The following is a 23,376-nucleotide window of genomic DNA, read 5'->3' as shown; positions in this document are numbered from 1 at the left end:
AGCTTGATGGACTTGGAGCCTTAGCAACTCCTCCTTCCTTTACACAGGTTTAAAAAGTGACCAGTGACATTTAAAGGAGCCACCAAAAATGAATAACCTCCAGCATCCAGCACATTAGACCCTTAAATCTTAGTGCAGCTCAAAAGTCTCTGTAAAAGCTCTGCATTTCCAGCCACAAAGTGCCCCAGTCCTCAGGGACAATTTTCCAATGGGGACTGAAGATAAAATTGTGTTTATCAATCTTCAGAACACTTCCAATTCATTGCAGAAAAGGGCAGCTTCTTCCAAAATACTTCTAAATCTCAGAGCAAAATGTCGCCAGCCCTGGAAATCATTCCGACAGCAGACTGCTTTTACAGACTCTCTTCCCTGCCTGCAGATCCTACCCACAGCATTATCAGGACAGGATCATTTCAGTGCCCTCCTGACATTTGCAAGACAATTACCAGCTGCAGAGGCAGGCAGCACTCCATTGCCCCCCCAGAGTGTTCCAGAGCCTGTGACTGGATCACATCAGTTGTTGTCTTCTGCAGAGCACAAGGTTCAACAGCTCTGGGCTGGAGGTCAGCCTGATGGGGTTCTGCTTTTGCTGTCTGGGTACTGCAGAGCCCTGAGCTCGACCACAGCCTTCCCTGGGAGCTCTGTGGCACTCAGCCAGGGTCACAAAGCCCCAGTCATGAGTTCTCTTCAGTAAGGCCCTGCTTGCTGTTTGCTGGGAGAGGAATCCTTAGGGACACTGCAGGGTTTATCTTTCTTGGGTCTTACACAGAACCAGAGAATGGTAGGGACTGAGCTCATCCCAACCCCTGCCATGGGTAGGGACACCTCCCACGAGCCCAGGCTGCTCAAAGCCTCATCCAGCCTGGCCTGGAACACCTCCAGGGAGGGGGCAATGAACCTTGTAATAAAACATCAATGTCCTCAGCTTTCAGAGGCATGGGAATGCCATGGGACTTCTGATGCTTATGGAAACACATTCTGCTGCTGCTCTGCAGCCCACAGGAGTTCTTCCATTTTCAGCTGTGGGGTCACTGGTGGAAACTCAATTTGAAGGAAATCAGAGTTCCCAGCAGCTTTCCCCTCCATCCACACGATGCTAAAGCTGACAGGTATGGAGATGTCTAACAGAGCTGACTGCAACCTCATCAGTGAGCTTCCCACTCCATTTTCTTTCCTGGTTAATTCTTAATTCCAAAGGTGTTACCTTCCATCCTCCAGGTTGACGCAGCAGGTCCATGGCCTCCTGCAAGCTGCCTAGCACACGGAGTGCACAGATCCTTCCATATTCCTCCTTTCCTTTCAGAGAAAAACAGGTAAGGGTTTCAGAGGCAACAGAACATCATCAACGTGACACAGCTCAGCACGGCCAGAGGAAGCCGATCCGGATGTGTGCATCCCTCCCAGAACAGCCAACAGAAACACTTGGAACAACCACAGCATTCAGCATGTGCTGAACTCAGCTGCCTGTGCAGCCTTCAGGTAAAACCCACCCCCTGATGTTCTGACCTGCAATGGTTTAGCTCCAGCTTGCTCCAGTAACAGAACTCTGCATTCTCACCCCTCCAGTACAAAAAGGCTTCTCCATCCTCTTCACCTTTCCTAGGCAAGCCAAACAAACTAAGCTGCTTCAAACTCAAAACAATTCCTTCAGCTCTGTGCAAGAGGTGAAGCAGGACAGAGCCTCCTTCCCTCAGGCCCCTGAGCCCCCATGGCACAGACCCACAGAAATCATTCCGACAGCAGCTTGGCTGTGGTGTCCCAACCACAAAATAACAGGTTTTATTTTTTTTTCCACCACTTTTTTGTTTGTTCGTCTGTTTGTTCTCTTTTTATTGATAAAAACTACACAAAAACTAACTGATCATAATAATTAATTAAAAAGAAAAGGAGGAAAAAAACAAACCCAAAACAAAAAAAAACAAACCCCCAACGTTACACATTCTCCTGTGGTGTAAGGAATTGTGTCAGCCAGTGAGGTTCACCAAGTACTCTTGCTGCAAAAGATTTTTGTTTTCCCTCTGATCCATTTCAAGCACCACCAAGCTTCCAGTTTGGCTCCCAAGCATCCATGAGTTTGGCTCCAGGAGCACTGTACAGGGCAGAGTCGTTGCTCCGTTGCCTCCCCTCTCTTTAGAGCCCCAAAAGGAATGAAAGTGTCAACAACGAAGCACAATGAAGAGAGTAAAAATCCACAGCACCCTCCGTAGTGTACAGTCTGTGTCTGAAATGTTCATGCACCCAAGTTTCTCTGTCCCTGCTGCATCCATTGCCAACGTCCTTGTTCAACATAAGCTGTAATGCCCATGTCTGAAGGTTGAAATATCAGCAGTTGACCACTGTAAAAAACAAACCAAACCAAACCAGACCAAACACAAAAGGCAACGAAAAAAAAATTAAAATCAAAACTTCCAGAAGAAAAAAGAAAAAAAGAAAAAAGACAAAAGAAAAAGAAAAAAAGGAAAAAACAGAAAAAAATTAAAAAAGAAGAAAAGAAAATAGGCTCCTCTCTGTTGTTTGTTTAAAAAGAACCAAATAAAAATAAAAATATAATTAACCAAATCTCTGAAGAGTAATAAACATTTTATAAGGAATCATGGCTGAGCCAGCCCCCCCCCTGCTGCCCTCCCCATCCCCTTTGATTTTTACCTGTGGTTCTCCTTCCCTGGAACCGTGCAATGTAGAAAAATCAAATATACAAACAAAACTCTTAATCCATCCCTTGTATGTAGCTAGAGTGAAATCTATTTTTTTTCATTGTTTTTTGTGTGTTGTTTTTTAATAAGAACTGGACAATCTCTCTTTTCATATTTACACTGAGGAACTGGTTTGAAAGTTTAAAGCAAAGAAAATCCTGAAGTTCTCAGCTGTGTCCTGCCGGACGAGGCTGCAGAGTTCGCTGTATGCCCTTCTCTTGGTCTCTGCTGGAGCACTCAGAACTGGAATGGCAGATTGGAAGTCTCCTGGTTGAAGGTCCCTCAGCAGCAGCCCCGCTCCGCCCCACAGGGTCAGTTTGGTATCCTCTCGATGTAGATGGCCGGGGCGGCCGAGCGCGCGATGGTGGCGATGAAGCTGTGGTCCCGGCTGAGCTCCAGGTTGGTTGTCTCAGCCTGCTCCCGGGACATGGAGTCGTATCCCTTGTTGACATGGAGAGGTTTGTGAGCCTGGCAGTACCCAATCACTGGCTGGTCGTAGCTGTAGTAGGGTAAAGTCTTCATGTGGTGAGGAACCTGCACCAGAGAAAGGAGGTCAGAACAGAGGGAGGTGTGGGCAGCTCAGTCCCCCACACCTGCAGCCCCAGCCCCATGGGGTGCTCAGCACAAACATGCTCAGCACTCAGCTCCTGCACCAAGATGAACCTCTGAGGCTTTCAGATTCTCATCTTCAGAGAGTCACAGAATTGCTTGGGTTGGAAAAGCTCTCTGGGATCATCCAGTCCAACCATCAACCCAGCACCACCATGGCCCGAAGTGCCATGGCCCCAAGTTTCTGGAACACCCCCAGGGATGGGGACTCCACCACCCCCTGGGCAGCCTGTGCCAATCCCTGACCACTATGGCAGAAAAGGCATTTTTCCTATTATCCAATCTAACCCCATGGTCATGAACTTGCACAGCCTGCAGCACCTCTCCTGAGCCCCTCCCTCCCCAGCCCCAACTCTCCTCTCTAGGTAAATGCTCACAAACTGCCAGCCCCTCGCCTTCGGATTTTTTTTTCCCCACAAACGTTCTCTGCTTGCAAACATTAATCCAGCAGCTAAAGATGATCTGTGGCACAGTATCAGGTACAAATCTCTGCAGATAATTTTATCATCTGCAAGAGATGAGCTGATCAAGTAGAAAGAAATATGCACTGAGGGGAAAAACCCAACACACTCTGCAGGAGATGCTGGCAAGAGTTCATTGCAATACTGCTTGGAAACCTGAGCTCAGTACAGCTGGAGGGACCCCACACAATTCAGTCTTGTAACTAACAGCTTTTTGTTCTCCATGCTGGACCTTGAGTGAAGACCACAGAGCTAACTGATCACAAATTTCCACTGCATGGCAAACTTCATTCAGAAAGGTAGGGGAAAAGCAAAGGCATTAAGATTAATCAGAAGTTGTGCAGCGTCAGGGTTGCTCTTGCTTTGGGTCTCCTCAGCAGCTAGATTTCTCCCCTTGCTTCTCTGCAGAAGGCTGGAGAGATTCCAAAACTTTTCCACCAGCTGGAATTCAGCTGCAAATGTCACTTGGTGTGACAGCTGAGTGGCAGGAAGGCAGAAGACAAGCTGCCGGGTGGAATTTGATGGGACAACTGTGCTCACTTGTGGATCAAATTCAGCCACAGTGCAAGAAACTGCAGCTCCCTCTGGATACAGGAATATCCACGCCAGAACCTATCAAGGCTTGGATTTGTCCTCAGCCTCTGAGGCAGCTCTTTATGATTCTATAAAAGCCAAGGACTCTTTGTGTTCTGGAGAGCTGAGAGATTGAGGTCCTGGCTCTCCAGCAACACCACACAGACCATTACCCACCCAAGGCCTCTCTGCTTGTTTGATCCCCTTCTGCAAACAGGAGTCAAAAGGATCAGGATCTCAACAGCATCCCTGAACAGTGCAGACACAACAGCTCCCTCTCAGCTGTTTCTCAGAAGGTTTGTACCATCTGCTGCTGGTTTTCACCTAGAAGTCAGGTTTGTCTGGGTCTGAAATCACAGGAATGCATTCAAAGCAGAGATGGTCAAGAGAGGGGATTCTGCCACTCTGCTCTGCTCTGCTGAGACCTCACCTGCAGTGCTGTGTTCAGTCCTGGGGCCCTGGAAAGGACATGGACCTGATGGAGAGGGTCCAGAGGAGGGCCACAAAAATGAACAGAGGGCTGCAGCAGCTCTGGTACACAAACAGGCTGAAAGAATTGGGGCTGCTCAGCATGGAAAAGAGAAGGCTCCAGGTCAGGCAACCACCACTGGCTTGCAGCAGACACATTTCCTTCTAAACACCCCAGATGAGGCAGGAATATTCTCAAGCTGTTAAACACTATCTGGTTGCACACTTCCTGGCACTCCACGATCCAGGTACACTGACTGATGTGGAAGTGGTTGCCTGGTTAACGATTACAGGATGAAATTAGAGGCAGTTGTAGAAGTTGTCCATATGTAGTTGAAACTCAGAGTTACAAAATATGGAGGCTATGTTTTCTCATTAGTGCTAATATTTAGTCTCAGAACACCACGGCTTCGTTGCTGAATTAGCATCATAGCTGTTGATAAATCAAATTTAGAGTTCATTTTAAACCCTCTCATAATTTAGAGCAAAAATAAGCAAGATATACTGCCAGAGCTCCACGATTAGTGGAGCACACAGCTTCACCTTAGAGACAGATTGATTAGGCACATGAGGCTGATGGAGCTGGGATAAACAACTGCAGGGGATCTCACACTGCTGAAAAATCACAGCTAACAGCCCTGGAACACCCATTGGGAGGCAGCTCAGGAAACCATTCCTCTTCAGGAAGAGGCACAAGCATGCACTGCCCAGGAAACCCACGGAAAGGATCCTGACTGGGGTCACAACAACCCCAGGAATGCCCCAGACTGGGGGCAGAGTGGCTGGAAACTGCCTGGTGGAAAAGGACCTGGGGATGTTGGTCAACAGCAGATAAAGATGAGCCAGGATGTGCCCAGGTGGTCAAGAAGTTTACCAGCATCCTGGCTTGCATCAGCAATGGTGTGGCCAGCAGGACCAGGGCAGAGATTGTCTTTTACTGTGAGGGTGGTGGAACACTGGACCCGGCTGCCCAGGGAGGTGTTGGAGGCTCCATCCCTTTAGACATCCAAGGTCAGGCTTGATGGGGCTCTGAGCAAGCTGCAGATGTCCCTGCTGACTGCAGGGGGTTGGACTGGATGACCTTTAAAGGTCTTTTCTCAGCCCAATGCCTTCTGTGACTCTGTGATTCCATGCATGGCACAAGAGCCTTTATCAGAACCCAGCTTGCAGATAAAAGGCTGTGGCTGGCAGGTCTCAGGTTATGTCTCAGTAAAGAGAAGTTTGGATCAGTGGAAATTTGAAGGCTAACTGCTACAAATGACTGACAGGTAGGTCATTAATCTTACTCCATTCTTGTATTGCTGGCTGGGAAAATTGGATTCCAAAAATTGACAGAGGCTGTCAGAAGAGAGGGCTTGGTGTGAGAAAGGCAGAGAGAGGACAGGCAGGAGACAGAGGGCAGAGGAGAGTGCAGCCATCAGCTGCTTCTGCAGGTCCTGTTGGAGGGGCACTGAGAGCTCAGGAAAAGGTGGCTGGTAATGAAGAGCTGCAGAGGTTCAACAAGCATCACTGCATTGGGTATGGCTGTAAGCAGATGAACCTAACAACAGCTCTGTCATGGTAACAAACAACTGAAGGATAATTCTACAAAATTGGTTGATTTGGTGTCACAGCATACCGGCATGGAGGGGTTGGAAGGGACCTCTGGAGACCAGCGAGACCAAGCCCCTGCTCCAACAGGGCACCCACAGCAGCTTGCCCAGGACCACAATGCCCAGGAGGGTTGGAATCTCTCCTGACAAGGAGACTCCAAAACCTCTCTGGGCAGCCTGCTCCAGGCCTCCAGCACCCTCACACAAAGAAGTTTCTCCTCATGTTCATGTGGAACCTCCTGGGTTCCAGTTTGTGGCCACTGCCCCTTATCCTGTCCCTGGGCACCACTGACAAGAGCCCAGCCCCAGCCTCTTGCTCCCCACAGCTCCTTTAGCTGTTGCTGAGCATTGCTCAGATCCCCTCTGGGGCTGCTCTTCTCCAGGCTTTCAGCCCCAGGGCTCTCAGCCCCTCAGCATCTTCCTAGCCTCCCCTGGGCTCTCTGCCTCTCTTGAGCTGGGGAGCCCAGAACTGGCCCCAGGAGTACAGGGAGGATGAGAACCTCCCTCAAAACAAAGTCAATTAGAAGAATTAGGTTGCTATTTTCTTGTCTGGCATTAAAATATTCCCCAACTCTTTCAAGCACCTGGAGGCTCTGCAGGCTCCCCTATCCCTGCAGAGTGTTCTTCATGTCTTGAACCCCAGTAGAGCATCACCTGTCAGCTCTGCTGACACCAGCAGCTGGATTTGAAGCTTCCCTGCCCTACAGATAACTTCCTAATCCTGCTCTCCAATCACACAAATTCCTTTCCCTGTAAGCCTGAAGCTCTCCAGGGCCTCTTTAGCTGAGTGTGCTGTTCTGGAGATGAGGAGGGAACACCCACCCCCACCCCGCTGCTCCCAGGATGGGCAGGTTTCCTCTTACAATCACTTAATGAAAAGGTTTCCCTAAAGGAAACTCCCAGGAAGAAGAAAACTGTTTTCAGCCTTCTTATTGTTCCTGGGGTAAAATATTTCTTTTAAATTGCTTTATCTGTTGTTGGGTTTTTACAGAGTAGCCTGCCAAAAAGATCCACTGATGGGAAACTTGGAGTGAGCTTCACTGCAGCCTTCGATTTCCCGCTGTGGAGGGCCAATAAAATAAACAAAGCATCCAGAGATGTTAATTGGAAAGCCATTAATATGGCTCTGCTGCTCTTAGGATCACTGCCTGTGGAACTCAGGAGGGATGGGAGCCTGGTGGTTCAGCAAAGTTTCTGCAATCTTTGGGGCAGTTGAGTTCTTCCAAAGGGATGCAGCTCCTTGTGGTAGTTACTGATCCCTTTGGCTGCCTCTCCACATCTTTGGGTGCCTCAAGACTCAGACCTTCCAAATCTGTAGCCTCTTTTAAGCCAACTCAGCTCTCACTTTTAAGCCAACTCAGCTCTCACTCAGAGACTTTGAAAAGCTATTTTCTCACAGGAATTGCTGCTCCCCATGCAATGCATTAAGAGCTGCAAATTGTGGATCACTTGTACTGAACCTATCAGGACAAGTCAAAGGTCCCCCCAGCCACATCTCCAGGGCATTGAAAAGAAAGAGCAGAGCACAGGTTGGCAATCCACTAATAGCTTACACAGAGCATGCTGCTGGCCTCCAACACTTCCACCTCCAGCTAGCGTCCTAAATTGCTGCTGCTTCAGGTCTGAAATCTGTGGAGCTGGGCCTTCCAACCTCCCTAAGAGCCCAGAGCAGCCTCAGATGCTTTGGGAAATGGAGCACACTGTGCCTGTTGGCACAGGTGATGGTGAGGGAAGGGTGGAGAGGTTTCTGTGCAGCGCTCACAATGATAGCAACCAGCTCCACCCATCACTCACAATAAAGAAGTCCCCCTGACATCCACCCTTCTTTGGTTTAGTTTTTGGCCATCTCAAGACAATTTGAAAGGGTCTCTCCTTAACAGAAAATGGCCAACAAGAAAAGGAGTAAGAGGCAGAAATCATAAAGCAAACAAGATGCTCACAGTGCTTGTTTCACCTGATCTGGGGATCAGGTGGTGCACACCAGACCATCAGCATCAAAAGCTGTTGATCAGGAATGACTCAAACTACAAGAAGAGAAGACAACCAAACCATGATGACTGTGAACAGAGCACAGGTCCCAGGAATAGTAATTTCTCCTGAGAAAACAGTGAGACAAATTCACTCCAGTGGCTGAGGAGAAAGAAGATGCTGGCACTACAGACCTCCTTGGACACGGGAGGGAGCTCCTCTTATACTGAATGGCTCAGCAGGATTCTATTCAGGAGAAATTAGAAGGCTTTAATTGCCTGCCCTGTCTCCTAGCAGAGGAATGAGTTTGTAGAGTGACACAAACGTGCTGCTGAGGACATGAATCCAGCAGCAGAGGGGACAGCTTCTGCTCCTCATCCATATGTCACTCCCAACGTGCCTACGCTGAGAGGAAGCTGCAGCCCCCCAGTTTCCAAAAGGCACCAATAAATGACTCATAATGGGGTGAGGATTTATGTAATCAGCAGCTTCCCTCAGAGGGTAGGGAACAGTCTCTGCATCTTGCAGCACCATAAGTTAAGGTAGAGGAGGACAGAGCTAGAGGGAAATTACTATTTTAGGTTGAGAAAGTAATTTAGGGATGAGGATGAAGGACTGGAGGGAGGGTGCCTGGCTGTGGGTGACACTGCCTGGTGGAGTCTGGACACATCACTGACTGTGATGGGAGAGCAAGTTCAGGTCCTTATCCAGTGAGCGAAGGGGTCCTACTGTTCTTTCAGCTCCAAAGAAGACTCACCCTGCCCAACCTCAGAGGCCACCAGCCTGAGGCTAGAGGCACATCCCCAACAGGCACAGCTGTGCAGAGTCACAGAATTGTTTGGGTTGGAAAATGCCTCCACGATCACTGAGTTCAACCTTCAACCCAACACCACTATGGCCACCAAACCATGGCCCCAGGTGCCATGGCCACACCTCCAGGGATGGGGACTCTACCACCTCCCTGGGCAGCCTGTTCCCATCCCTCACCACTCTTGCAGCAAAGAAATTGTTCCTCATCTCAGCACACAGAATTAGCAAGCTGACAACAAACAGAGGCCGTGCTTCAGTCATGTTCCACAGAAGCGTGGAGTATCAGGGAGCAAGCAAGCAGAAAATTAATGCAAGACTGTCCAGCATTGCAGGCAAGGACACTGCACAATGAGAGCATTACTGCTCTACAGAAAACAAATTACTTCTGTATTCCTTTGGGCAAGTTGTCTAATATGCAGGGAAATCATCAGTAAAGACATCTTGAGGATCCATGAGAAAACTGGAAGAAGGATGGCTTAGGAAATATTCTTGGCTTAGCAATATTTGCTGCTACAAAGCCACAAGGATCGATACAATTACTCCATAAAAGCAAAAAAACCCAATGGAATTATTGAGCAACAGGACCTTAGTGACACTCCTAAAGCAGCCAGAAAAGTTTGGATGACATTTGAAAAACCCAAACCAACAGACCCAGACAAACCACACACTAAAGCCTCCAAACAACCACAGTCCAGCACTAACAGGAGCCCATCTGCATCCTCTTGCTCCCCACCCTTTAGCTCTTGCTGAGCATCGATCAGGGCCCCTCTGGGGCTGCTCTTCTCCAGGCTCAACAGCCCCAGGACCCTCAGGCTTGCTCCTCACAGAGATGCTCCAGGCCCCTCAGCATCTTCCCAACCTCCACTGGACTCTCTCCAGCAGTTTCCTGTCCCTCTTGAAGTGGGGAGCCCAGAACTGGACCCGGAACTCCAGGCGGAAGCAGCTCGGGACTGGTCCGACGACCAAGCGCTGCTGAGCGCCGTCCAGAGCGAGGGGCCTGGAGCTGCCTGCGCAGCGCAGCACTGCTGGATGCGGCCAGCAGAGGGCGGCAGAGCTCACGGCCGGCTGCCTGCGGCTGCCTGCGCTGCAGGCGCTCCAGGGAGCCCTGGGACCTCATCTCCGCCGGCTCTGACCCGGGAAACCCTCACAACAAAAAGAGAGGCTGCTCGCTTGGACCAGTTCTGTGCCTCAACGCAGCAGTAGTGGTGGAGTGAAAATTAAAAGACCCAGGTTCAGAGAACCCTGCTGGAACACAAAATCTGCCCTGCAAGCTCGATTCTGCAAACCAGAGGAGCTGCTTTAGAAACATCTGCAGCTGATGCCAACCAGAGACAGCCTGCTTGGACTGGATGATCTCAGAGAGCTCTTCCAACCCAAACGATCCTGTGGTGCATCACTGACACGGTGGAACACAGAGCTGTCACCGTTAACAACACTCTGAGTGGGACCTTTCCCTCTGATGGGTCTACTCCAGTTGCAGCCACCTAGAACCAATACCCAATGCCTAGATCACCTACATGGTCCAGGTCATGACCTGATCCCTGATCTCACTTTGATCAAGGGTGAAACAGAATGGGGGGAAAAATAAATACAAGGAGATAAATCAGGCTCTCAGCATCTCCAATCTGTTGTTTATTTGCAGTGCCTCGAGGCCTTGGCAAAAACTGGAGCTGCTGGGTGGCAACCAACGCTCCTGCATTCAGCAAGAGCCCCTGCCCTGCAGAGCTTGTACTCCAGACAGGCTTGACAGATGAAGGGTGGGAGAAAGGAAAATAGCAAACAAGAAAAAGATCTCGAAACTGCTGCACAGATTGAGGGACAGATTTCTGCACAAGCTAAAGGCATTGCATACAGATCCTTTATCCCCAGATGACTTCCCTCCTCCTGTGGCCACTGTGACTGTGGAGATAGTTGTAAGCCCAGCATGAGCAAACCTCTCTGGGCAGCCTGCTCCAGGGCTCCAGCACCCTCACACCAAAGAAGCATCTCCTTAGGTTCAAATGAAACCTCCTTGGTTCCAGTCTGTACCTGTTGCCCCTCTCCCTGGGCACCACTGAGAAGATCCCAGCCCCATCTTTCTGCCCTCCACACCTCTGCTGGCTCTATCCAAGCTCCCAAGGTAGGACAGGAGGCAGGTGAGTAATTGTGGAGCAGTGTGCCAGGTGCCAACTGGACAATGGTTGACATGGTTACCCTTTTCCTCTTTCTGTTCCAGCTATGTAGCGAGTTGGGCTGCAAGCCCTGCTACAATAGAGCACAGTGTCGTGCAGGCTCCTCTATTGCCGCGGAAGAAAAGAATGTGCCATTGACAGACTTCGGTGCCCTTTCAACACAACAGCTCTGACATCAAAGCTCCCAGCACTCCTCTGCAATAGTTATTCACTGAGCTTTTGTGGTCAGGAACTGAAACAGGGTTTTCATGAAGTTCTAAGGGGAGAAGAATTATCTGCTGGAAATGAGTCTCTTCTTCAGTGAGGGCTGCAAATAATGAGCAGCAGCTTTGTTTCCTCTGGAAGGTGAAAGGAAGGGAATGTGGCCTTAGTGTGCATTTAAAGCAGGAATGGGTCAGTCCCCAAGATGTTTATTGGGCATAATGAAAACATTCATGTCAAAGGAAACATTAAAAACAAAACAATAATGAATTGAGAAAGTGAAGGGGGATGCAGAATTTAGAGGCATATTTCTCTATGGGAGGGAAAGCAGCTGCAGATTGGAGGGGAGTGTGATCAACCATGGCTCCATTGTAGCCTCCACCATATGGTTTTCCTCTGACAAATCAGGGCACTGGCTTCTCTGCTTCTCTTTTTTTTCCCTTTCCCTTTGCCAGTGGAGCCCAGGTGTAGCAGCACAAAGGAGAATCAAGGGCACACAGAGCCACATCCATGGGGCAAAATGTCTTTGCTGCAAGAGTGGTCAGGGATTGGAACAGGCTGCCCAGGGAGGTGGTGAAGTCCCCATCCCTGAAGGTGTTCAAGGAATATGTGGCCATGGCACCTGGGGCCATGGTTTGATGGCCATGGTGGTGTTAGGCCAACAGCTGGACTGGAGGATCTCAGAGGTCATTGGAACTGGAACAATTTAGAGACTCTAAGAACAGCTCCCAGCACAGCCAGAGAAAGCATCTTAAGGTGGAGGGAAGCTGCTGCAGCCCATCAGAAGCCAGCAGAGGAGCAGCACTGGATGAGCTCAGCTTCTGCTGCTCCTGGGGACCCAAACAACACCCAGCAGACAGCTGCTGCCCTGTGCCTGGCTCCAGGGAGGTGTAAATCCCTTCCACTCCCAGGCACCACAGGAGCTAATGAAGTCAAATTCAGACCATGGGGACAAGTTTGCTCTTGCTGTCGCAGGCTGCTGCTTCTCTCAGCTCAACCAGCAATGGGCTCAAAGCTCTGCTGGTGCTCATGCTGCAGCACGTGGAAGCTGTGGGGCTTTTCCCAGGGGTCTTCAGCTCCATCTGTGTCAGTCCATCACTGCTGCTGCATCCAACTAAATAGCACTTAAAGGAATGAAGGCACAGCTCTGTTATTAAGTGAACCCTCTTGCATTCATCTGCTCCCTGCTTGCTAATGTCCAAGACCCTTCACAAACTGGGAAACAGATCCATAAAATCTGAGACTACTAAAGACAAAGACCAGCATCCTCTGTAGGAACTGCTGACTGAATGTCCAACGTGAGATGTGCAGCAAGGGGCTTCCTGATCAGACAACTGAGATGAGCACAAGGGTGCTGGAGGCCTGGAGCAGGCTGCCCAGAGAGGATGTGTAGTGTCCTTCTCTGGAGAGATCCCAAATCCACCTGGACGTGTTCCTGTGTGACCTGCTGGGGGTGACGCTGCTTTGGCAGGGGGGTTGGACTAGCTGGAGCTCTCTTCCAAGCCTTCCCATTCCATGATCCTGGGTGAGGAGCAGCAGCACTGACCCAGGGCTGCTTCCATATGCGGCACACGCAGCGCCCCGGCGGAGATTCCATGCTCCATTTCACTTCATTCCCTGGTTCCATTGATTGCAACAACACCACTTAATGAGACTTCCATAAAAAAAGGTGATTTTTGCTCTCCTTCCAATGAACAGAAGACATTAGCTGGACTCAAAGACAAGGAAACAATGAACTGGAGCCTCCCAAATTCATCATGCTGGCCTGGGAATGCTACCAGTTCTAGCTCCAGTTACTTTATTTCTTCTCACTTCCCTTCCTATCAGAGAAGTGGGGGGGGGGGGCTGGAGAGAGGGCAGTGGGACAGCGTGTAGTGGTGGGATGAGGGACAATGGCTTTGAGCTGGGAAAGAGGAGATTGAGGCTGGAGATGAGGAAGAATCAGTGATAGTGAGGGTGGGGAGACACTGGAACAGGTTGCCCAGGGAGGTTGTGGATGTCTCCTCCCTGGAGGTGTTGAGGGCCAGGCTGGATGAGGCCTTGAACAACCTGGGCTGGTGGGAGGTGTCCCTGCCCATGGCAGGGGGTTGGAACTGGATCATCTTCAAGGTCCCTTCCAACCCAAGCCATTCTATCACTCTATGATTCAATTCACACCATAATTACAGGTTTCAGCTGCAGCCACTAAATTGGGAAACCTTCCTGACCTGCAAGATGAGCTCAGCATCCTACTGACATGATCCCAGTGGGGAAAGCCAAGGCAGCAGCTACTGCACAATCTGTCAGCACAGGGTGGGCACAGACACAGCATGCCAACAGGGGGTGGCACACTCTGTGTTTATGTGCATTTCTAGCAGGCACATTCTGCTGTAAGGAGTGCTCTGCCGCTTAGAGGGAGCAGGAATTACAGAATCATTAGGGTTGGAAAAGATCACCAAGCTCATCCAGTCCAACCATCAAATGAACACCACCATGCCCCAGGTGCCATGGCCACAGGTTTTTTGAACACCTCTGGGGGTGGGGACTCCACCACCTCCCTGGGCAGCCTGTTCCAGTCCTTCACCACTCTTGCAGTAAAGAAATTTTTCCTTACGTCCAACCTAAGCCTCCACTGCTGCAGCTTGAGGCCATTTCCCTTCATTTTATCAGCTCTTAGTAGGAAGAGACCAATCCCCCCTCACTGCAGCCTCCTTTCAGGGAGCTGTAGAGAGCAATGAGGTCTCTCCTCAGCCTCCTCTTCTCCAGGCTGAACACCCCCAGCTCCCTCCCCAGACCCTTCCCCAGCTTAATCTCAGTGCCTGTCTGAATGGCAGTGACTCTGGGAAGGCTCTGGCAGCTGGCATCACACTCCAGCTAACCATGGGGGCAAATGAATGCTGGTGAAGCTTTGGGCAGAGGTGGCAGTGAGGGCTCAGTGGCAGGTCCTCTGCTCCCCAGGAGCCCCAGCTGGCAGCAATGGCTGCCTGGAGGCTGATCTTCATGCACTGGGCATAGCCTTCTCTACAACAATGGCTTTTCAAGGAACAATCTACCAACAACAACCACTCTGAGTATAATTAAGTAATTAATTATATTTTCTAATCTATTAAGCCTTGATTGCTTATCAAAGCATTCAGCTGGATCATTTTCCTCTTGTCATTTCCAATTAATTTTGCCTTTATTTTTTAAGCAAAGGAGGGGGAAAAAAAATCTCTCCAACTTCAGAGGGATTCAGGGCCTCAGTGGAGCAGAAAGAGGAGCTGCTGTTGTGCTCAGCCTGTATCTCACACAGATGATGATGTATACACGAGCCCACTGAGGTAGAGCACCTGATTGCTGCAAAGTGTGATGTGCTTATCTCCCACATTAGTGGGAAACTCATAAAGCCAGCAAATGCTTTTATGGCTCTAATAATCCCTGCAGCTATGCAGTTGCGTTCAGCACAGAGCAGGATTAAACACAGCAGCATGGGGTAATTAGTGCAATCAGGAATTAAACTCATCTGGCATCACATCTGCAAATCGATACAGACTGATAGGGAATGTTCTTAAGTGCTAATTAACAAAAATAAAAAATATCAAGGCATTCTCTGATGGCTGAAGCTTGCACAGCTCCCTCAAAGTCCCTGGGATTACTCAGCTCCAGGGCAGCCAGAAATCCAGTCCAGGTTTCAGTCCTGGTTGCTAAAATGAGTTAGGACTCGACAGCCTTGCCACAAAATAACCTCTCCTTGTGACACTGATTTGTCCTGGGACCTTCAGTAAGAACAGAACCCAGGGGAATATACAACCACCACGATGGAGGATGAGAGCACTTCAGCAGGGCAGCTGCCTGCAGGGCAGCAGCAGAGACACCAACCCTGTGCTGCACGCTGGAGGGCTCCTTGCTCCCCTTAGCAGCAACAAAGATCACAGAGAATAGACTCAGAGAATGCATTGGGTTGGAAGTGACCTCGAAAGCTCATCCAGTCCCAGCAGGGACATCCCCAGCTAGAGCAGGTTGCTCACAGCCTCATCCAGCCTGACCTGGAATGCCTCCTGCAATGAGGCCTCCACCACCTCCCTGGGCAAACAGGTGCAGTGTTCCACCACCCTCAGAGTGAAGAACTTCAGCCCTCTGATCAGGTCCATGTTTGGACATTTGCTAAGTGCCCACTGCTTTCCTTTCTCCCAAACAGATCTCCCTTAGGAGCCTCAGATGCTGCACATGAAACCATGCTTCCCCTCCAGTGCATGCTGGCTGGCAGTGACACAGAGATGGCTCTGTGCTGTCCTCGTGCTAAAGGAAGGGATACAAGACACAGAATTCTTTTAAATTGCTTTTTCTAGGATCAAGAGTAGAAACTTAACAATCACAACTGAAAACTTCCTTGAGAAAAACAATCAATCTGTGTCTGAGCTCCGGCTTGGTGCAGAAATTCATTTCTCTGTCACCAGCAGAACAAACAGAACTTCTCATCCTGCCTGCTGCAAGTCATTCATTTAAAAATAGATCCATAGATGTATTGCCATTTTCCACAGTGAAACAATGCACTGGGAAGGCAGTTTACTGCCTCTGGATAGTAAATAAACTTCCTGCCTTCCTGAGTGAGGTGACTAGAGAGAGATGAAGCCGTAAATCCTGCCCATGGCATACCATCTCCAGCTGATGTTGTCACGCCAGCAGAAATCATCTCTAACTCATCCCAAGCAAATTCAACCTCAGAAGCCTCCTCATTAAACATGCTGGGCAAGATCTGCCTCACTGCTGCATCTGCAAACCCTCAAGTCTGCATCCATAGTTGAAGATACTGATAGCAGCATTCTAGAGAGAGCTTCATCTGATGTCCTGAGTAGCTTTCAACAGGCACTTCAGCATCACAGAGCGAATCCGGATGAGCAGCTCCTGCTGCAGCACTTGAACTCAGCCAGGTCACTGTACAAGAGAAAGCAGCCTGAAGAAGCCCTGGTGTGAGAGAGTTGTAATTTGATGCATTCAATAAATCACAGTCCCTCTAATCACTGCTCTGCCCTTCTGCAGACTCATTCCACTGCTCCTCCATCCTCAGCATCTCCAGCCCTAAAGCACTGAGGCAGAGTCATGGACTCACAGAGTGCAATGGCTTGGAAGGAGCCTCTAAAGCTCCTCTAGTCCAGGCCCCCTGCAGTCAGCAGGGACATCCCCAACCAGAGCAGGTTGCTCTGAGCCCCATCAAGCCTGACCTCGAATGCCTCCAGGGATGGGACCTCCACCACCTCCTTGTGCTGCTGGTTTGCTGCTGAGCACAAGGGAGACTCACAGCTGGGCTAGGGGTGCAAAACAGCCAGCACTGATGGACACTGGAGGGACTTCAGGGAGCTGCACAACAGGACAGATCCAGATCTGAGTGCATCCAGTTGGTGTGAGCAAAGGCTCTTCTGTCCTCCTCACCCAGCCAAACAGAAATCAAACCAGAAACCAAAATAAACAGACACCCAACTAAACAGAAACCCAAACAAGCAGAAACCCAAATAAATGGAAGCCCAAATAAACAGACACCCAACCAAACAGAAGCCCAACTAAGCAGACACCCAACCAAAGAGGAAGCAAATCAAACAGAAACCAAACCAAACCCAACAAAAGCAAACAAGAAACTTACCTCAGACCCCAGCTGCCTCAAATCTTTCACACAGACTTTCCTCTCTGTATCCACACAGGGAGGGAGCATCGCTCCCAAGTGCCTGGCCTGCTCCTGGCACAACTCTGCTGCCTGCTAGGATTCCCCATCTGGATTTCTGTCACGGAAGGGCAGAGTTTTTCAATCACTCCAGCTAAGAGCCAGAGATGAGATAGGGCCAGAAAGGGAATTACATGGGATAGACCCTGAGATAATTTGGCTTTATGGCTGGGGAGAGAATAGCCAGCAGGGGCAGCCACTGAAAGCTGAAGAGATTTTAAGATTTCATCCTTAACTTATTTATTAAGAGTTAAGATGGGGATGATGTGGCAGAATGGAGATACCATTTCCAGAAGGGTCTCAAAAGCCTGGATCTGGCTGTCAGATCTGTGGACTCCCTAGGGCTCAGCCCTGCAAACCTTCTGGGATTTCAGTACAGCCTTCAGCTGTGCAGCCCCAAGGGACAGTCTGTCCTTGGGCCCAGCCCAGTGCAGCTGCAGGAGCAAGCAATGAAGCCTGGCAGCAAACATCAGAGCAAGCAGGGGAAAGCATTCCAGCTCCTGTCACTCGTGTCCATTATCAGAGAGCAGGAAGGCAGAAGGATTTATTGTGTCTCTCCCTCCTTCTGAAGCAGCAGCAGCAGCCACCAGTGTGCTCTGCAGGGACAGAGAGGAATGAGCTGTTCTGTAAGCACCTTGACACAGCTCCAGTGCAATGCCTCAAGCCTGCACACCGAGGGCTGATGGAGGGCTGCAGTGCTTGGAGTTAATTCCACCACACCACAACAGAGAGCAAAGATCCACCACGTCTGCAAGCTCTGCCCCTCTCGCCTGAGCTGCTGCTGCTGCTGCTGTGTGGCGTTTCTCTCACCTGCACAGAAAGGACTAGAACTGCTCTGGCTTGGTTCTGCTCTCACAGCATGGGGGAGCCTGGAAGGGACCTCTGGGATCCAGTCCAGCCTCAACCCAGCACCACCATGGCCACCAAACCATGGCCCCAAGTGCCATGGCCACAGGTTTCTAGAACACTTCCAGGGATGGGGACTCGCCCACCTCCCTGGACAGTCTGTGCCAATCCCTGACCACTCTTGCAGGAAAAGATATTTTTCCTCATCTCCAACCTAACCCTCCCCTAGCACAATTCCAGGCCATTTCCTCTCCTATCACCTGAGACTAGAGATAAGAGACCAATCCCTACCTGCCTCCAACCTATCTACAATCAGGGCCAATGAGTCCTCCCCTCAGCCTTCTCTTCTCCAGACTGAACAACTCCACCACAAAGTCCTCATCTCCATCAGAAAACACTTTGCCTCTGGCAACTGAAGGCACACAACAAGATTTCCTTTTCCAATTGCCTCTGCAAGAGGAGCAAAGGGAGCTGCAATATCATTACCTGGGCTGGAATATGCCCCACAGCAGGTCCCTCCCTTCTCTTTAGAGGAAGGAAGCAATAAAACAGGAGCTCATTTCTGGGATGCAAATAATGGAGCAGAGCAAAATTAGAAAGTATTCAACCACATTGTTTATCTCCTGGATCTTTAGGAGGATGCAAGAAGGCTCCAACTGCAGACAGGCAGATCCTTGTCATACTGCAGGTGGCTGCTGGTGTGGCTTCACCAGGGGAGTTGCATCCCACTCTGCTCGCCAGACACTGCCTCCTTTTAATGAGCTGATACCAAAAATTCATTTGCCTGCTCAGCCCTCAGACAAACAAACCCAGGTTCAGGCTGAGAAAAAAACCTGGGCCAGCCTGGGAGCTGTGGAGCTGTCCAGGGAGGGAGCTGCAGCACAAAGCAAGCCCAGAGGGGCTGGAGATGCCAGGGAGATGTCACAGCAGTCCCAGCTCTCAGCCTGCACCTCCACGGCAGCAGCTGGAACTCTGAGCTGCTTTTGGCACTGCAGCCATGTGCCCAAGGGCTCAGAGGTACTGCAGACACCATCTGCCCTTCCCCAGGGGTACCTCTGCCTTTGCTGCAGACAGGCTCCAAGCTGGTGGAGAGCTAAGTGAAGCCTTCCCCCCACACCAGAACCCCAGAGAGCCTGGCACTGGCCTGGCTTGACATGCAAGAAATGTTAGGTTTGAATGGACCAGTGACTCCCAGAGAGGAGAGAACTCATCTGCAGAGGTGCACAGAGAGGATGGTTGTCTGCTCAGCTCCAGCAGGTGCAGAGAGGGGAGTCTGCCACTCTGCTCTGGTGAGACCTCACCTGGAGCACTCTGTCCTGGGGCCCTCAACACAGGAAGGACCTGGACCTGCTGGAGAGAGGCCAGAGGAGGCCACGAAGATGATCAGAGTGCTGGAGAACCTCCCCTGTGGGGACAGGCTGAGGGAGCTGGAGCTGTTCAACCAGGGGAAGAGAAGGCTCCAGGGAGACCTTAGAGCAGCTGGGAGGTTTCCTGCACTGGCAGGCTTGGTGCTTCTGCAGGTTCCTCTCCCTCTTCCTGTTTCTATAACTACAAAAGTGGACAAGCTCCAGGCAGGCTCCTGAGCTGCCTGCCATGCCCAGCCCCTGCCACACACTGACGGCTTCGTTAATCTTCCTCTCTGGCTCTGGCAGAGGCCAGGCTCAGAGCACGGCAGGGGCTTGCTGGGAACACATCTGCCAGGATGCAGCATGCAGGGCAGGAGCATGGCAGGAGCAGGGCAGGGCAGGAGCAGGGCAGGGCAGGGCAGGCTCTGCTGGGCTGCTCTCCCTCTTCATACAGCCCTGTGCCTGTCGAGTGAATGCTCCACACACAGAGGCTGCAGCAACCCAGAGAGTAATGTCCTGAATTTCCAGAGCCACCTGTGAGCCCAGACACTGCAGCACCACCGTGCAGCAGGAGCTGTCTGCCTGCACAGAGAGGCATCACTGCTCCCTGCCCACCAGCACTCAGGTAAAGACAGATGATGTGACTTGCCCAAGGTCACAAGGAAGAACTGGGATGGTGCTGGGAACTAAGCCAATGTCTCAGATCAGAGACTCAACAGAATTGTTTGAGTTGGAAAAGGCCTCCAAGAACATCCAGTCCAGCCTCAACCCAACACCACCATGGCCACTAAACCATGGCCCCAAGTGCCATGGCCACAGGTTTCTTGAACACCTGCAGGGATGGGGACTCCACCACCTCCCTGGGCAGCCTGTGCCAATCCCTGACCACTCTGGCAGCAAAAAAATCATTCCTCATCTCCAACCCAACCCTCCCCTGGCACAGTTTCAGGTCATTTCCTCTCCTTCTATCACCTCATCCTATGGAGAAGAAACCAAACCCCACCTGGCTCCAGTCTCCTCTCAGGGAGATGCAGAGAGCAATGAGGTCTCCCCTCAGCTAAACACCCCCAGCTCCCTCAGCTGCTCCTCCCCAGCCCTGTTCTCCAGACCCTTCCCCAGCTTTGTTGCCCTTCTCTGGACATGCTCCAGCCCTCAATGTCCTTCTTAGAGTGAGGGTCCCAAAGCTGACCCCAGGACTCAAGGTGTGGCCTCCCCAGTGCCCAGCCCAGGGGGCAGTTTCTTGCATTTACACCCCCAGGGCACCTCCTCTGCACCCTTGCCTGTTCCAAAGACAAACACTCTGCTCTGCTCTGTTTTTTCCAGACTGGCTGCCTGCATTTCTGATAATTGCTAAAGAAATGATTGGGCTAATGAGCAGCAATCCCAAGCATTTTCCTGGGGAGCTATGGTGATAATTAGGAAGACAAAGAAGGGGGAGGGGAGGAGGAAGAACTTTCAGGTTCTTTGGGATAATTACAATTTGTGTCAAATGAGAGAAATATTTCAATTTTGGGCAACATTTGCCTTCAGAAGAGCTGTGGGCTGGTTTAGTCACAACATGTCAGGGGAAGGAGTCTGAGCCAATATTTGCAGTCATGCAATTAATCCTGGCATGTAGTAATTAGGAAGGCAGGTGTACTCAATACATACTACAACCTTCTTTACTAGCTGTTGTCTCACATTAGCCCAGCCCTGCTTAAGTGATGGTGGAGACAGAACACAACTGCTTACAAACACCCAAAGGACACAAAAGAGAGCGTTGGAGAAAAATTGTTTGTGGTGAGTCTGATGGAGACTGAGAGGAGCTGGGAAGGAGTCAGAGGGGAAAACCTCCCTGCCAAAGACTAGGAGAGTACAGCACAGGTCCCCCAGGGGAGCAGAGCAGGGTGAAGAGAGGAAGCATTCTCCTGATGAAGGAAAGGAGACTGCAGACAGGCTGCCCTGGGAGGTGGTGGAGTCACCTTCCCTGGAGATGTCCTAAACTCCTGTGGCCATGGCACCTGGGGCCATGGTGCTGCTGGGTCAGCAGTTGGACTTTGAGGTCTCATCCAGTGGAAACACTTCAGTGATGCTCTGCCAGCTGGTGCTAATGAGAGCTGGAGCTGCTGTGGCAGTGCCCAGTGAGACCATCAGGAGCTCTGTCCTCCCCCAGAAACCCCAATACTGATCAAGTAGTAGAACCTAAAGCACCACCTGACATCTTTATGGCTGCTAAGAACTTCCTGAGGTGTATCAAGCAGGCAAAGAAGGTAAAAAGGAGTGTAAAGAACCAAGGTTCAAGCCAACAATGAAGTGCTTGGAGGCAGGAGGGAAATGTCACCTCCAGAGCAGGTCACTACAGAGTAGTCCAGAGCAGGACTTAACCCTCTGGTGCTGAAGCCTCTAACACTAATGAGCCCCATGCACAATTCAGCTAATTCCAAGTGGTTACTTTTATGCCTCCCGCTAAAAGAGGAGGTCTTCCAAAGCTACCCAGGGCATTTAGATGCTAAATTCTCATAAAGATTAATGGGACTTGAGCCTCCTAATCCCCCAAGCTCTGCACAGCCCAGTCCAAACAGATCCAAGTTCTCTCCCCTCTGAAGGCTCCTCATGCACTTTGCAGGCATCCCTGGCCCTACTCACAACACATTTCACTGAGCTGTAGCTACCTCTGTGATGAAACATGGCACAGGAGCACCACATAAAAGTTTAAAGAGTGGAAGTGAAGAACACCCAGGGGTACCTGGGTGAAATTTAATGGTCTGTGATGTACAGAAGTTCAGAGCAGCTGATCCAATGTCCCCTTCCAGCCTTGGATGCTATCCAATTAAAAGCACAGCACAGCCAGCTGGAAGTGCAGGCAGACCTGGGGAGGAGGAAGGTGCTTGAAGGGCACAGCCAGCTCCAATCCCAGCCTTTAGCCTGCTGCAGAGAGGAGTGAGAGAGGAGCAGAGCTGCCCTCACCTCATCTTAGCAAATTGACCTGGTGCTGAGCTGGAGCTGCCAGGAGAGCAGAATTAACCCTGGGGGCTCACAGAAGAGTCTGAGTGATCTGCAAAGCCTCCAGGAGCTCAGCTTTGGCACTTGGTCTGAGGTAAACCTTGCTGGGAGATGGACTGGCCCCAGCACGGGGTGGGAGGTGGCCTTGGGAAGGAATACTTGGAGAGCTTCCACTAAAACATAACCCCAGCACCACCTCTGACTCTGAACCCAAAGGATCTTCTGGGCCCCAAACAGAACCCAGCACTCAAGGGGTGGCCCCACCAGTGCTGAGTCCAGGGGGACAATCCCTGCCCTGCTCCTGCTGGCCACACCATTGCTGATCCAGGACAGGCTGCTGGTGGCCTTCTTGGTACCTCTGTCCTTTCTCCAGCATTCCCCTGCCCAGCCCTGGGATTTCTTCCCCAGCAGGATGGCTTCTTTCCTGCTGACACGGATAGTGACACAAAAGCAAAACAATCTTGGGAGCAACCTAAGTTCCATCCTGAAGCTCTGTTTGGACACCATCTGCACACTGATGCTGAATTCAGGGCTTCCTTGGGCTCCCAGCACTGAGCAGGGATCTTGTCTCAGGAGCTTTGGGGTGGATGGTAGCCAGAGGAAGCCCTCAGCCTTGTTTCCTCTTCTCACAGCCACTGCTAACAAAGGCATTGCTCTGTTAACCTCTCCCACTTGGATTTCCCTTCATCTGTACATGGAACTTGAAGGCCTTTAAAGGTTTCCTCTCTCCCTCCTGTGGCTTTCAAGCTGAAGTTGTGCTCTGATCTTTGCTTAAGAGAAGTCAGTGAAGCGATGGCTCCTGACCGTTGGCATCCAGGCAGTCATGGCTGGGTGCAGCTCCAGCTTGTGCAGTAATGCTCCCACCCCAGCAGGCAGTCACAGTCACTTAGCAAACCCTTGCTGCCTGCTGGGCTGCATGATGAAAGCAGAGGAACAGCAGCTTTGGGGGTGGAGGATGCTGGGGCACAACTTCTGCTGCTTT

General features: G+C 50.7%; 1 protein-coding gene across 1 annotated transcript in view; it reads right to left on the bottom strand.

The window, feature by feature from the left end:
- Positions 1–3,005: 3,005 nt before the first annotated feature.
- LRRTM4 (leucine rich repeat transmembrane neuronal 4) overlaps positions 3,006–23,376 on the bottom strand; it is a 111,972-nt gene continuing 91,601 nt past the window's right edge. The window contains exon 3 of the mRNA XM_054396619.1: positions 3,006–3,227. Coding sequence (XP_054252594.1) covers positions 3,006–3,227 — 222 coding nt within the window. The remainder of the gene's footprint in view (positions 3,228–23,376) is intronic.

This window comes from Indicator indicator, chromosome 38, assembly GCF_027791375.1.
Source record: "Indicator indicator isolate 239-I01 chromosome 38, UM_Iind_1.1, whole genome shotgun sequence".
Classification (NCBI taxonomy): Eukaryota; Metazoa; Chordata; class Aves; order Piciformes; family Indicatoridae; genus Indicator; species Indicator indicator.
This window is presented reverse-complemented; position numbering and strand designations above follow the sequence as displayed.